The following is a 16,245-nucleotide window of genomic DNA, read 5'->3' on the forward strand; positions in this document are numbered from 1 at the left end:
TTGACCATGCGTGTGTACAGGAAACAGAAATGATTAGTTTGAGTCCTCCGAGTCTTTCGTTCTCCCTGTCAGTCCTATAGAGTCTATGCTGTCAGTACCGGAAAGAGAAATGATTAGTTCATCTAGTCTTCGGGTTCGGCCGAGTCTGAGTCTTTCGTTCTTCCTGTCAGTCCCATAGAGACTATAGCTGTGTCCCAATGTGAAGGCTGCATCCTTCGAAGGATGCACCATGTAGCCTTTGTAGGATTTCCTAATTGCGCAACCAGGCGTTTCTGATTACCGCTCCTGATGCCAAGCAACGAGAGGACAGTTGCCATCCTGATAATTCATTTGATATAATTGAGTAAACAGCTATGGAGCCAAAATTGGCTATTGTCATTTTTATGTTTTACATTTTTACTGGAGGACATGTATTTTTGGCTTAGCCAAGACCATGGCCAGCTAAATTAAGATGGTTTGGGCCGGATTACACAAGCCTGGAACACACCAAGCCGACGGTCGGCCGTTGGGCAGTTTTTGTGCGTCGGCCGACTAAGTTTCCTCAGTGTGTTCCGCACCGTCGGCTGAAATTGGTCCTCGTCTGCTTTTTTTTGGCCGATTCGACATATTGAATCGGCGTCGGGCCGTCGGTGAAAGAGGGAACTCTGATTGGCTGTTCAGCTAAGTGAACGAGTCGCTTGTCACTTTGCACAAGAATAATAGCAAAACAGCGAGCAAAGTCAAAATGGTACAGATAGAAGGCTGTTCTAATGTTATGTCATCTTACCTGAGTGTTCCTTGGCGAATATTTCAATATTAACACGAGAGGAGTGGAATAAAGAAAGTGCACCAGGACTGATATTCAAAACGGTAAGCACGCACTGCCTTGTTTACGGTTTGTGTAACTGCAGCCGGCAGCGTCGGTTTCCCTTTTTGAATGACGAATATAGACAAATATATCTGCAGAAATAGACAGTTGTCTCATTTACACGCAGGCGCAGAACGCGCATTCTAGCTAACAGTCGGCAGTAGCTCGGTGTGTTCAAGTGCAGCTTTTTACCCCGACGCGAGGCGACAACACAGTCAGCTTTCATCAGCGCTAGTTCGTCGGCGTCGGCTTGGTGTGTTCCAGGCTTTAAACTGTTCAAGTATTGGGTGTTAACTGACGTAAATAATGTAATGATATATGAAAAGAAAACTTACATAGGCCTCTATATATTCAAAGGTTCAAATGTTCACTTATATCTTACCTTGATGCGATTTTGTTGGCTAGTGTATTATTATGTACACAAATGGACCATGGTGAACATATTTACACAGGTTTTCAACCCTGTTTAAATATAAAATCCAGTTGAATATAAAAAAGTCCAGTGCAAACGTTACTCCCGCTCATCATCGGCAGCAGTCACAGTTGCCAGGCGACAAGAACAATCCTCCGTAGGCTAGACCAGTCCGAGCGCTTCAGATGCGCCCTTTGATATGGGACGCAGCTGTAGTTAGCAACAATTTGTTAATATTGTGACAATAGGCCTACATTTTGTTACTTACATTTTTTTTCTTATTTTATGTAATGTAAATTTTTATGTTTATGTTGATTTTGATATGTTTAACGTATGTTGGAAAAAGTACTTTTATGTAGCCTAAAAACAAATGATTTTCATTGACCAATTTTATTTATTTGTTTCATGAATTTGTTTCATGTAGAAATTATGACTGTCATTACAAAAATAAACAATGTCCAGAACAATTCACTCTCTTTAAATTACACATTTAAAGTTGCTTAAAAATAAATGTACAGAATTTTTCTTTCCTTTTAAAAAATAAAAGTGAAAAAAAGTTAAACGACAATATAAAGATATATTTTTAAATTATTCTCTAAAGAAGAGAAAATAGCCTGTCCATTCTCGCCCTACTCTCCTGTGCTCTCCCCGCCTCTGCCTCCCTCTCTAGTTGCATGTCTTCTCTGATCAAGTCCAAAAACTCAGCCTCTCTGTCTCGCCGCCTTCGTGTTGCTGCTGCTGCTGGTGGTGGTGCTGGTGGTGTGAGATGCCTCTGTCCCAACACCTCATCCATGAGGACAAACCAGGGCCAAGTTTCAGCAGTGGGTTTCCCACTCACACCCTAACCTGTCCCAGGACACTTGCAATCATAAGGCAGAGCAAATGAACCATGGCTTGTTAACAACAACAGCACAATAAATCTCAGCAACGATGTGTGTATTAACTTTATTACTTTGTTTTTTTGTTTTTGTTTTAAGTCGTCTAAGTTGTAATTTTTTTTTTTTTTTTTTTTTTGCCTGTATGGGAGTTACCCTCCCCAGCAGACCCATTTTCTCCAGAATTGCTGGGAGATTGAGAAAAGGGTACTTATGAAAAATATTAACACAAGGGTGCAATCTTAACATTGGTGCATTGTTAAAACTGCAAAATATGACACATCAGGACATGTATACAAAATTCTTCAGAAATCATATTTCTGGATACTCAAAAGTGGTTAAAACCTTTGTAGACACAGCTTGCATGACAGCACTACAAAAACACATAAAAGTGAAACCCCATTGCCTTATCTACTGCTTTTCTTATTGTTGTGGGCTTAATAGGGTGAGTGATACTTCTTATAATACACAAGTCAAGTGAGACAGACTAGTGCAAATATATTACAAATAGGTGTTGTCTTACCTCCAAGCCACGCTGGCTGAGTTTAGAGTTTTTCGCCCCCGTAAACAAATGGTCATTTTCAGACCATAATTTAATAAATCGAGCTGCTGCTCCTTGCTCCCTGAAACAATTATTAAACTAATATTAACACAAGTTTTGCCTCAAACTACCTGACAAATGAAGCCATGCAATGGTGACGAAGGAGTTAAGATGAAGTTTATAAGAAAGAAAAACTTGTGGCTTTTAACTGTGGTTTGGCTAGCTATTTGAGCAAATGAAAACATAATACTTAGATTTAAATGTGAATTTGCCGTCCACCACTGAACTCTCGGCCGCCATTTTTTTAAATAAAAATGCTGTTGTCACCGGCGCAATGACTTATGGGGTAGGATGGGGTAGGATAGGGTAGGATAGGGTTGGGTAGGATAGGCCGCTAAGGATCTATTTATGTATCCTTTCTTTCACGGGGAAAGGAAGGGTGCATTTGACGTCGCTTTTGAATCAGGGTAGCCTTCGTCTAGGGTTGCCAACTGTCCCGAATCAGCCGGGACGTCCCGTATTTTGACTGTCCCGTCGCACCGCTGTGATGCAATATGATTAGTTCATCTGCTCGGATCTGAGTCCTTCGTTCTTTTGTCACGTGACCGCTGGTATCTTGCTACAAATCAGTTGGTATCTCGGATCAGGAGGTGAAGTGAACTAACAGACTGCAATAGCCTGAACTTAAGACCCAACTAATCAATTAATTAAACATTTCGGTATCTTATAATTTGGATTTGGCTAGTTTAGTTTATAGTTTATTTTTATTTTTTCAAATGTAATCAACATTTTCGTAAGGACTAGATGTGTTGGGCTATTTAACATGACATTAATTATATTCTGCTGAAATTATTTGTTAATTTTGCTGAACGAGATTCAAAGATCCGAGTCAGTAAAATGATCCGAGCTTCCCACTACTAGTAAGAAACACTGGCAGAGGTCATAATCCAGTGGATTGGCTCATCTTTCAGGAAGGTCAAAGGTCATCATATAGATCACATGGGTCAGGTTACAGTTTTCCTTCTTTCAAACTTCATATATCTAGATTTACCTGATGATGATTCGACTCAATCTTTGTTGTTGTTTTTATCTTATCTCAGATTTGTCAGAGTCTCAGGTCTGTAAATTCAGTTCTGTTCAGGAGGAGTTTATTTAATGTAAACTGGATTAGAATAATTATGCTCATACTTTCACTGATCAAAGGATTACAGTATGATCAGATGATCTGGGTTTATATATTTTACATTTATTAATAAAATGACATTTATCAATTTTACAACAAATTACGTTTTTTATTGAATGACATTTTATTAAATCCTGTGTGTGATAATTCAATTCAAAGGTAATTTTGATAGTAATATGAAAATTATTTATGTGACACTACAGTAAGAACTGAATGACTGATTTCCATCAACACAAATAGAGTTTGAGAAAAGCACAGATACACACCGTCACTCATCATGACTCACAAACACACACTGATCTGACTGTCTATATGAGGATTCATTACACACATTTATTCTAACATGTTATTTCCCTGACAGACAATCAGTTGTAGAATTAATGTAATGAAGAGAAAATAAGAGACTATAACATCTCACTGTTACTGATCTATCATGCAGATCAAAGCATTATGGGTAGAATCTCTCTACAGTCTGTTCTGTTTCATCAACACAGTTTCACTGATGATCTAGAATAAACCCTAAACCCAGGATAGAGCGTCTGAGTGAATGTGGTCTGGACTGTGTGGATGAGGCTCATTGTGTCAGAGACGCTGTAGAAGGACAGAGTTCCTGCACTGTGATCCACATACACTCCTATTCTACTGTTGATGGACTTTACAGGGAGTTCAATCTCTATCTTATTGTGTATGAATGAGTAACTGGAGGAAGAGCAGTACAAACTCCAGGACTGATCATTATATCCAAACTCACACTCAGTACCTGATCCCTTCCTCCTGATGCTCTTATATGACACTGATATTTCCACACTACCACTCCACTCAATCTCCCAGTAACAGCGTCCACACACACTCTCTCTACACAACACCTGACACACATCATCAAATCTGTTTGGATGATCAGGATACGGCTGATCTGTGTAAGTGAATGTAATCACTCTGTTCCTCTTAGACAGACAGACGCGTTTATTCACTGTGTTCAGATCCAGAGTGAACTGATGGAAATCTGATGGAGAGAAAACACATCAGAATCAGGAATTATGAATCTATCTGATCTTTTATTGTAGCTGAACTCTTCATGTTCAATATATCAACCTGTGCAAATCATCATTTACATGATCAACTCTAAAACTCTTCTGTCATGTTTTCTTTCACCTTCTACAGGAAGAACATGAAGACACTCTGTGAGTTTCTCTGCTTGTTTTCTTAGTGACTTACATTTTAGGACGTCGTTCCTGGTTCTGGGAACAATGTTGGTGAAAGTGACTGTGGAAATCAACAGACATGAAGAGTGTGATTATCATGTCAAGAGAAAATGATCCCTGCATCCGTTCCTAAGACATTTCTAATATGATCTTCAACATGATATGAGATGATGGAGGATCATTTCTGAGAGCTGATGAATCTCCAGGGGTCTCATTTATAAAACTGTGTGTATGATCCTTACTTAGTGTTTGTGCGCCCGAAAGCCAAAAATGGCGTACAGTAAAAAATATTTAGACTTTAGAAAAATATTTAGACTTCAGAAAAATAAATAAATTGATTAATGGTGCAAGACATTAGGAAAATCATTTAGCAGCCTATCCTTGCCTTGTTTTTGAATACAGATAAAGTTTTTCTCAATCTTTTCCACTGGCCAATAGTATTTTTAATTGACATATTTTTTATGGAAACGAATAGGCCTTGTTGTGTATTATTTGCATGAAAATATTTTCTCAGACAATCTGCTGTTATCATGATAAGCAATTCTCTCTGTAGTTCAAACATTAAAACACAACATGCCACAGGAAAAGTGTTCAAAAAGCATTATATTTATTGAATTTTTTTTGTGTAACTTCTCAGTAATTTAAGTGCTTAACTTAAATTTAAGCTAATTAATCTGTATTGTGAAAAGCGCTATACAAATAAACTTGACTTGACTTGACTTAACTCCATTAATGAGAATGGCATATTTAATCTAAATGTTTATATCAGAAGTAAAACAGTTTAAATCATTTTTTTTTTTCTCTTTAAACTGTTATTGTGAACATGCATTGTATTTATGATTAGGACTCATAATGAAGATTTACGGTTTTCCTTCATCTGCCATTAGATAGGCTATATATGCGTCAGTTTCACTAAACAGCCCATTTAAGAATGGATGGATGTTTGCTTCATGTGATAGGCTTGGCGAGTGAAATTATATTTGTATTATCTTTCTCTATAATTTTCTTAAAATGTTCTGTCTAAAAGTGACCAAACAGACATTTAACTCCAGCTCACCATCGATGTCGCCAAACTGCTCCGTCTCCAGAATGTTTGTACACATGGGTCAAGAGTTTACGTGCAGGTGCGCAAATTTTCCCGTCAAATTTGTTTTTATAAATCACAACTTATGCACCGGAAGTGGCGTACGCCTCTTTCAGGGCCTGTTTTATGCGACGCAACAGTTATATATGAGGCCCCAGGACTTTACCTCTGTCAGAGATCTTCTTCAGCTCCTCTTTGCAGAAATCCTCCAGTTTGTCTTTCAGCTGACGGACAGATTCTCTCACGCCATCAAAAGAGGAGAGAGAACTGAAGGGATTGTCATTTACATCTGTAGATTCAGGAGGAGCTGAGAGAGACTGGAAACTCTACAGAAAACAGAAATCAAAGCTCATCACCTCCACACTTCATCAATAACCTGCACTTACTGTCATCGCTACACATGGCGCCTGTGTTTGGCTTCGCCGCTGTGGCTGGACGTTCGTCTCTACTCGTTTTATTTATTTTCTGTGCTATATTGTTGTTAAGTTTGTCCACAAATGTTGTGTCTACTGCATGGGTGTATGATCGTCAAACAAAGCTTCAGATTCGATCCTCCATGGTGGAGTGCGGTGGCGTATGTACCTGGAGTGCGTTTTCAGCCCCGTTCATATGTCCGTCTGCACCTGTTGCTTGTATGCGGAATGGAGAAGGCCTAATGCGACACGCAAACAAGCGGCGGAGAAGGCGAGGAAAAAGGGCAGGGAGGCAGGTGCATCTTAAGAAGCTCCAGAAGATGGGACTTTTTGACGGTGGCTCGCAACCGTCTTTTCTTCGTTTTGTTTTCCCGGATGTCCCTAGGACTCTGGTCCCTCTGCCTTGGAGAAACCCTACCATTGGGCGCAGGGTGTGTGCCGTGCACCTGAAGTTGCTGCCGCGAGCCTCTCCCTCTGCTTTGAGTGTTGTTTCTGCACTGCTCAAGATGGCTTTGCTAAATGCCCGTTCAATTTCTAACAAGTCATTTTTGCTCAGTGACTTATTTACTTCCAAAAATCTGGATTTTATGTTGCTGACAGAGACATGGCAACGGAGTATGGATTACTGTCATCTGATTGAACTCTGTCCTGTGGATTGCTCATTTATCAGCACGCCAAGACTCGTGGGCTGTGGTGGAGGACTTGCTGTGGTTTTTAAAAAGCATTTTAATTGCCTGTCGATGAGCGCAGGTCTTCATTTGAACTACAGATGACTAAAGTTGGTCGTTCAAATTCATTCTATTGTATTTTGGTTTACCGACCACCTGGGCCAACGGCCTCTTTTCTGAGTGAATTTACTGACTTTTTATCATCCACTATTAAAGCAGAACTATGCAGCTTTGCCGATTTCTTCGCTTTTTGCTCGCAGGTTTCTCTACAGCTTCGGAATAGATATTTGACAACACTGTCGTCAAAACTCGTTGGCGACTCTCCCCCCTCCCATCTTCTCCCTCTGGTCATGTGCATTTGTTTTCAAAGAACCCGGCGAACGCACAGAGCCATGTCCACTGAGGTACGTATGATACACAGAAGGCTAGCAAATAAATGTTTAGATAGTGTATGTGTGCAGTGCCGTAAAGCAATTCGTTACATCGCAAGACCTGATATCACGCGATACTTCCTGATGCTGCGGCCGGTGGCCCAAAATTGCAAGTGTGTTTTTTCCGCTCACAGACGCTCGGGGGGTGCGAGAAGACCACCATTCAACCCGAAAAATGTCATATAACCATTCCAATGACTCCGAAGCTGTTCAGTTAAGGTAAAAAAAGTTACTTAGTTCACCTTTAAACTGAACAGAGTGATTATTGTCGGTGATTTCAATATTCACGTGGATGACGATGCCTGCAGTATTGCTTCTGAATTTTTAAATATCACGGAATCTTTCAACTTTACTCAACACGTCACTGGTCCTACGCACAATAAGGGACATACGCTTGATCTAGTTCTCTCTCATGGTCTAAATATTAATAGCAATAGCAATATGTATTTGTTAGCGATCACAAATGCATTTTATTTGATCTTGCTTATAACGAGGACCCTCTGCCTGTTACGCGAGCGTCTTGCTCTTGCATGGTTAACCAGCTTGCTGTTGAGAATTTCTCGGCCGATTTTGATTCAAGCTCGGTTTTTATCTCAGATGACATTGACGTTTCTGCACAGTCTTTTATTGAGCATTGCACCCTGCTGCTGGATAGAGTGGCTCCTCTTAAGACTCGACTAATTCCTGTTGTTAATACATCTCCGTGGATAAATTACGCCATCCGCAGCTTTAGATGTGTCTGTCGGAAGACGGAGCGTTTATGGAAAACGACTCAGCTTCAAGTCCATCGCCTGCATCTTAAAGAGCTCTTGATTGATCTTAACGAGATGATCAAGGATGCTAGAGTCGCTCATTTTTCAAAACTGATATCTGCCAGCAAAAGGAAACCTAAAACTTTGTTTGAGACTATTAACAACATTGTTTCTCCTGCTACATTTTCTGTCCCTGTGTTTTCTAAAGATGATTGCAATAATTTTTTGTCTCACTTTGTGGACAAGGTTACAGCTGTTAGGGCAGGCATTGCACCATCAGTAAACCACCTTATAGTTACTCAACAAAGACCCTCAATACTGGACTCCTTTTGCCCCATTTCCCTGGAGGACGTCATTAGGTTAGTGGGTACAATGAAGCCTTCCCAAAGCTCTGTCGATATTTTGCCTACATCTTTGTTCATGAAATCCATTACATCTATTGGCCCGTGTTTGGTTTCAATTGTAAACCTTTCTCTTAGGCTGGGCCAGGTCCCTAGGTGTTTTAAACATGCTGTTGTTCAGCCTCTTTTGAATAAGAGTAATCTTGATGCAGCATCTTTTAACAACTATAGGCCTATTTCTAGATTGCCTTTTATCTCTAAAATCCTAGAAAAGGTTGTGGCAATGGAGTTAAATTATGTGTTGGAGGCTCATAGTATCTGTGATAAATTCCAGTCTGGCTTTCGTATAAACCATTCAACTGAAACTGCCCTCCTTAGGGTTTCAAATGACATCTTGATGGCTGCTGATGCAGGAGAGTGTTCTGTGCTGGTCTTGTTAGATCTCAGTGCAGCGTTTGATACTGTTGATCACTGCATTCTGATTGATAGACTTAACTCTCTAGTGGGCATTTCTGGATCTGCTCTGGACTGGTTTACCTCCTATCTTTCTGACAAGAGTTTTTCTGTGTCCACAGGATCTTTCATGTCAGATTCTGTTCCGCAAGGTTCTGTGCTTGGCCCCCTGCTGTTCAGTCTGTACATGCTTCCCCTTGGAAAGATTATAAGTAGTTTTAAAACAGCATCTTATCATTGTTATGCAGATGACATCCAGTTATTTATTTCATTTAGTCCAGACAGACTAGACAAACTGTCCCTTCTGCTGAATTGTTTAGTCTCCATTAATAAATGGATGGCTGAGAACTTTCTGCAACTTAATACGGATAAAACAGAGGTGATGATTTTTGCCCCAGACAACATTACCCCTAAGATTAGGCAGGCCCTCGGGGGTCTATCATCCTCTGACCGCAGTGACATAAGAAATCTGGGTGTCATTTTTGACAGATCAATGTGTTTTAACAGTCATGTTAAGTCTGTGGTTCACACCTGTTTTTTCCATCTTAGGAACATTGCTAAGATTAGATCTATGGTTTCCAAAAAAGAGATGGAGATGCTTGTTCATGCCTTTATTTCTACACGATTGGACTATTGCAATGTGCTGTACTCTTGTTTGAATAAATCTTCTTTAGATCGACTGCAAGTTTGGCCAAACTAGGCTTTTGACTAGGACCAGCAGGAGGTCACACATTACTCCTGTGCTGAAGGCCCTTCATTGGCTTCCTGTTGGTTTTAGAGTACATTTTAAAATTTTGGTCATTACTTTTAGAGCCTTGCATGGTCAAGCACCCTCCTACGTCCAGGATCTATTACATATGCATACTCCGTGTCGGTCTCTGAGGTCTTCAGGCCAAGATCTTTTAACTGTTCCCAGAACACGCCTTAAGACAAGAGGTGACCGTGCTTTCTGTGTTGTGGCTCCAAAGCTCTGGAACTCGCTCCCTTTAGCTCTGAGAACTAGGAGTTCTGTAGAATCTTTTAAAAAATACTTAAAGACTCTTTATTATATCTTTTTGGACAAGCTTTTAACTAACAATTTGACGTGTTTATTAGTGGATTTTTATGAATCTGATGGTAGTACAGTTGTGGAGTTGTACTAGGTTTGTACTTGTGCTGTTTTTATTTTATTTTATTGTTTATTTTCATTACTGTGCAGCACTTTGTGACCCTTCTGTCTGTGAAAGGTGCTATACAAATAAACTTTATTTGAGCGGCTCTTGTTGATCTTGACATCTTTAGTAACTTAACTAAATCCAGCTCTTTCACAGCATCAGATACATTTTTCTTCATATTCATTATATGACATTAGAGCAACTGTCTAGTCAATCTTTTTTGGGGGGTTGAGTAGATTTGCTCAGGAAAAGCAGTTAAAAAAAAAAATATAAGTTTAAATAATAGTTTAGTTTTGACCTGTTGTTGTCGTCTGGAAGCTCAAAACATCTTCCAGAAAAAAAAGAGATTTCCAGAGCTGAACTGCATTTATAAGTGCATCTCTTTCAAAAGAAGATGATAAGATGAGAGTCTGACTGATGATGATATAATAACCGAACACACAGATCAACACTTCAGTCAATGGCTCATTCTGCTGTCATGAAATGTTTCTCTGTGAGTCTCTTGCTTAAGTCCACTATGACCCTGTTCTTCTAGATCTCTGTTACCTGCAGGAAATGGATGTGATCCTGTGTGTGTGAAAGCTGCTCCAGCTCAGCGTCTCTCCTCCTCAGATCATTGATCTCCTGCTCCAGTCGCTCCAGTCGTCCTTCAGCTCGACTCACTGCAGTCTTTTCCTGATCTCTGATCCGCTGTGTCGCCTCAGAGCGGCTTCTCTCAATGGAGCGGATGAGCTCAGTGAAGATCCTCTCACTGTCCTCCACTGCTGTCTGTGCAGAGCGCTGTTAGGACACACATCACAATCACACAGTGGCTTCAGTGAGTCCTGACTGAGACGTCTCAAACTTCTCTTCTTCTCCAGACTCACCTTATGAGACGCCACAGCCTCTCTCAGCTGCTGAAGATCTTTCTCTCTCTGCTGGATCCTCTGCTGGAACGACCTCTGCGTCTCCTTCAGCTGGTGCTAAAGGACAAACCAGAGATGGGACCAAGTCACACATGTGCAAGTCTCAAGTAAGTCTCAAGTCTTAACCTTCAAGTCTCAAGTAAGTCCCAAGTATTTTTTTCTTGGGCAAGTCAAGTCAAGTCACAGGCTATGTCATGTCAAGTCAAGTCCAAGTCAAGTCACCTTATTATTGTAATTTTACCTGCAGAATCTGATCTTAATAAAGTGAAAAGACAAGATATAAGTAGCCTAACTGTCAGTAAATTACAATAATTTGGATTTGCATTGTAAATACCCATGTTCAGTAAAATACATCATGGAATCAAACAAAATTGTAACTTCATAAAATTATTTATTTTTCACTTCTGCCAACAGTGTTTGAAATGTTTTAAATTGTCAACATTGAGTCCATAAAACAAATAACAGCTTAACATCCAACAGACTCCTCTCTCAACACCTCCCCCTCTCTCTCTCAAACACAGTTTACGTACAACATTAAACTTTGTTACATTTCTCCTCTCTCTCTCACACACTCACTCTCACACACTCTCTCTCTCTCACACACACACACACACACACACACACACACACACACACACACACACACACACACACACACACACACACACACACACACACACACACACACACACTCACTCACTCACTCACTCTCTCTCTCTCTCTCACACACACACACTCACTCACTCACTCACTCATTCTCTCTCTCTCTCTCTCTCTCTCTCTCTCTCTCTCTCTCTCACACACACGTTTTTTTTTTACGCGGGCCTACAGAGACGCGTTTTTTTGACCGCCTGCTTATGGGGCGGGCAGCTAGCGGATCGTTAGGAAAGATTAGATGAATGTGATCATTTATATTTGGGCCTTTTTTGGGCCTGAAATCGCTGATAAAACCTTAATGACAACTTTAGCTATTATTACATTAGCTAACTACCAACTAACCAGATAACATTAACAAATTGACAAGCACTTACTGGGCAGAATGGCTGTTAATGTTGCATGTCTTGCAAAGCGCTGTTCGTCTTTTGCCATCTTGTGAATAATTCTTGAAGCCGAAAGCGATGACCCTCGGTACCCCTCCGGCTGACATGTTGATGTGATATCTGATCTAAGTGGGCGTGGTGTGCGTAAGGTACGAGAGGGCATGACTGATGATAGTTTCATGATCCAGTCATGACAACGCTATTCTCAGCCTGCGCTCCAGCTGGCTAATCAACTTGATTTTTTAAAATAATTTATATATTTTATATTCAAACTGAAAACATGATGTGATTAACACTCAAGTCATTCAAGTCATCGTGTCTCAAGTCAAATCAAGTCCCGAGTCTTTAACTTCCAAGTCCGAGTCAAGTCTCAAGTATTTTATTTTTTGTCAGGTCAAGTCACAAGTCATAAAAATAGCGACTCGAGTCGACTCGAGTCCAAGTCACCAAGTCACAAGTCCCCATGTCTGGGACAAACCAATGACAGTGACAGTAATACTACCACAAAATCATCATGTGAACAGCTGATATGAAGCAAATACTGATGTGAGATCTAGTATGGAAATTCAAAGGCTCAAACTAGGGATGCACCGATAGCACTTTTTCCAGAACGAGTTTGATACCGATATTTCATTTCTAGTTCTTGCTGATACAGAGTACCGATAGCTGTATATTCATTGCATAGCAAATCTTTCCTTCAGTTATTTTCACGCCTAATTGTGGCTGTTAAAATGTATTGTAGGAGCTTCTGTTACTTTCACTGTTCATTCAATTGCTTGTGTAATAATCCTCACTGAACAGCCCTACGGTGGTCAAAAACTCTCAACAGCCAGCCGGTTTTATCAAAGGGAGTTTACACTTTATTTCAGATAGAAAAGATAAAACTCAGGGCCGTAGCTAGAGGATTCGGGGCCCCCTCCACCATCATATACTGTACAATAGATGAGCATGGAGGCCCAAATATAACAGAAGATGGTGATGTTGTTGTAAAACCTTTATTTTAAAAGTTAAATGTTTATATAAAAATTACAACTAATAAAAACTAACAAAAAGCAAGAAATTGTTGAATAATAATAAAACCAATTTTAAAAAAGAAACCACAAAATAATGTGTTTTTCCCATCTGTCTTTTAAAATTCATAAATCAAAAAGTAAACATTTAGAAATTGACAAGAATGCAGTCAAATTAAAAAAATAATTTATTGTCTAATTTTTTAATAAAGATAATATTGAACTGGTAATATGTAAGGAATAATTGACGACAGGCCGTTGAATTATTAGAAAAATAATGCACACCCGAGGTGGTAATGCGGTCACGACGCGAAGCGGAGTACAACCTGTCTTTAAGAATGTATTGATCGACTGGGATACAACAACTCTCCTGGCTTCCCTCTCCTTCTTTTCATGGCGTATCTGGTACCCTGATTTATGTTTCGTTTTCCTCGAAATTTTCAGTCAGTCAGTCTCCTGCTCTTCCACCAAGTTCATCGTTAACTTCAGGCACTGCCGCCTCAACTCTGATTGGATCTGTTCACAAGCTGGGGTGGGACTTACAATTTTATTGGGTCCATCTAATGTTTGTCACTGACTGAATAATTAATAAATACTTTAGATCAGACTAAACCATTTTTAGGGAGGTAAGAGAAGCAGATATTAGGAAAAATATTTAACCAAATCGCATGTTTTTGTGGTTTTCATTTGAATCTCAGGCATGCAACTAATATAAATATTATAATTATTCATACAACAGGGGCCTATATAGTATAACTGCTGGATTTTGTCACTATAATTGTCACCACCTTTCACCCCACTAGCGACGGCCCTGCTCATAATCACGGGTACAGGTATAGATACGGAGAAGGGGAAGAGAAACACGGGAAGACCCGCAAAGCACATCACTTCATCTATACACAGTGAGTTTCACGCTTAATACATCACACAGTGTTTTATACTCAACGTAGCACCCCAGCCTGCACAGCACACAGTGGACACAAGTAAGGCTTTATTCTCCGTTCTCAATTCCCCGACCTCCCTTCGTGACCCGCTGTCTGTTACACAATCAAAACAGTCCATACATGCATGAATAGATTAAAAACACTTCCCTCTCTCAGGGCCAAGAAGACCCATCCATATGGGGTGAATAGTGCAGGCAGCAACCCGTATCCTCAGCCGAGGACGCCAATCCACAATCCAGGGGCGGCGTTTAAAGCATAAGTTCATTCACCAAGTCAATTCGTCATTCATGTCAGAGAATTCTCATTCTCAGAGTCTCAGTGGCATGTGGACATCAGCCGAGCAGTATTCCGAGGTAATTGGTGACACTATAATAATTCCTCCCCTCCCCTCCCCTCGCCTCGCCTCGCCTTTTTAAACACAGATGCGTGATGATGCTGCGTGTGCTTTAGAAACAACCGTATTCTGCTTGCTTGTAATCTCTCTCTTTCTCTCTCTCTCACTCTCTCTCTATCTCTCAACCAATCACTCACGACACCGCTCGAACCTTACGAAAAATAATCTTTAAAGTTTGGGGAGGTTTAAGCGAATTACAAGGATATTCGCGGGCTTTATCGTAAAGGTTATGCCGTTTTGCTTGATGTTACTCTATCGGGGCAGTGCTGTACGCCTCGCGTTTTCGAACCTGAAAAACGCGTTAGGCGTGATTTTTAAGCTATATTAGTTTATATAGCCTATTTAAAATTCTTAACATGTAAAATTTTTTTTTTATCATTATTTTTTTAAATATGTATAACTACACATGTAATTAAATAAAGATTTTAAGTGTTCTTAATAAGATTAATTAAGAAAAAAAGTAGATCATGAGGTGCCTAAAGATTCCTATTCCTACTATACAATGATTTATTGCTTGTCTTTGTCGAATAATACAGAAGATAAAGAACTTAAAAAGTAATCGCATATCAAATCGCAATCGCAATATTGGTAAAAAAACAATAATAATTTGCAATTAGATTATTTTCCAAATTCGCTCATACCTGATTCTCTGTCCTCTGTGCTGCCGCTGATACAGTGTCGTGGTTTTTATGTTCATCCATCACACACAGCAAACATATACACTTCTGATCAGTGCGGCAGAAAACCTCGAGGATCTTGTCGTGTTTCTGGCAGATCATCTCCTGCAGTCGTCCAGTGGCATCAGTCAGATTGTGTCTCTTTCCTTTAAACCAACTCTCATGTTGTTCAAGGTGATTCTGACAGTAAGAGTTCAGACACACCAGACAGGACTTGACGGCTTTGTGTTTTCTTCCAGTACAGACGTCACACTGCACATCTCCAGCTCCAGCGTAACAGTTAGCAGCAAGTTTAGTCTTCTTCAGTTTCTCCACCATTTCAGCCAGAATGGTGTTTTTAGCTAAAGAAGGTCTTGGACTGAAGGTCTGTCTGCACTGAGGACAGCTGTAGACTCTCTTCTCATCCTCCTGATCCCAGCAGTCTGTAATACAGATCTTACAGTAACTGTGTCCACAGGGAATGGCCACAGGATCCTTCAGGAGATCCAGACACACTGAACACATGAACTCATCCTGAGATATTCTGGCTTCTGCCATTTTACTGCATGAATACAGAGACACAAACACACAACAGCTCAACTACAGTTCAGTTTCACTTTCCCTGGAATCATGTGATTCCTGGTTCCTGGTTCTGTGTTTGAGTGACGTGTGTAAAAGATAATAAAACGTCCACTAGATGTCAGTCTCAAACAGACACTCAAAGAATATATGTTACAGAGAGGCAGACAACACAATTAAAGCACCCTGAGTCTTTTCAGATGTGCTGGAAATTGCCATTGTTGACATGGTAATTGCAATAACAAAATGCAATAAAACTGGGAAATTCGGGATAGAGAGACAGTTGTGCACTGAACCCTTTGAGAGAAACAGTGAACGTGTGATGAACTCTGGTATCAGTTTGTCCAGGTAAGAGTCTGTC

The 16,245-nt window shown here is 40.2% G+C and overlaps 1 protein-coding gene across 1 annotated transcript; it reads right to left on the bottom strand.

Annotated features, from left to right (window-relative positions):
• Positions 1-3,801: 3,801 nt before the first annotated feature.
• Positions 3,802-15,939, bottom strand: LOC309497357 (E3 ubiquitin/ISG15 ligase TRIM25-like). The gene is made up of 6 exons (XM_082167591.1): positions 15,291-15,939; positions 11,223-11,318; positions 10,903-11,136; positions 6,311-6,470; positions 5,074-5,121; positions 3,802-4,861 (listed from the first exon to the last, which is right to left on the bottom strand). Exons 1-6 carry the CDS (start codon positions 15,861-15,863, stop codon positions 4,344-4,346), a joined length of 1,629 nt encoding a protein of 542 aa, XP_082023717.1. The 5' UTR covers positions 15,864-15,939; the 3' UTR covers positions 3,802-4,343.
• Positions 15,940-16,245: the final 306 nt, after the last annotated feature.

This window comes from Leuciscus leuciscus, assembly GCF_965113295.1.
Source record: "Leuciscus leuciscus genome assembly, chromosome: 4".
NCBI classification, from domain to species: Eukaryota; Metazoa; Chordata; class Actinopteri; order Cypriniformes; family Leuciscidae; genus Leuciscus; species Leuciscus leuciscus.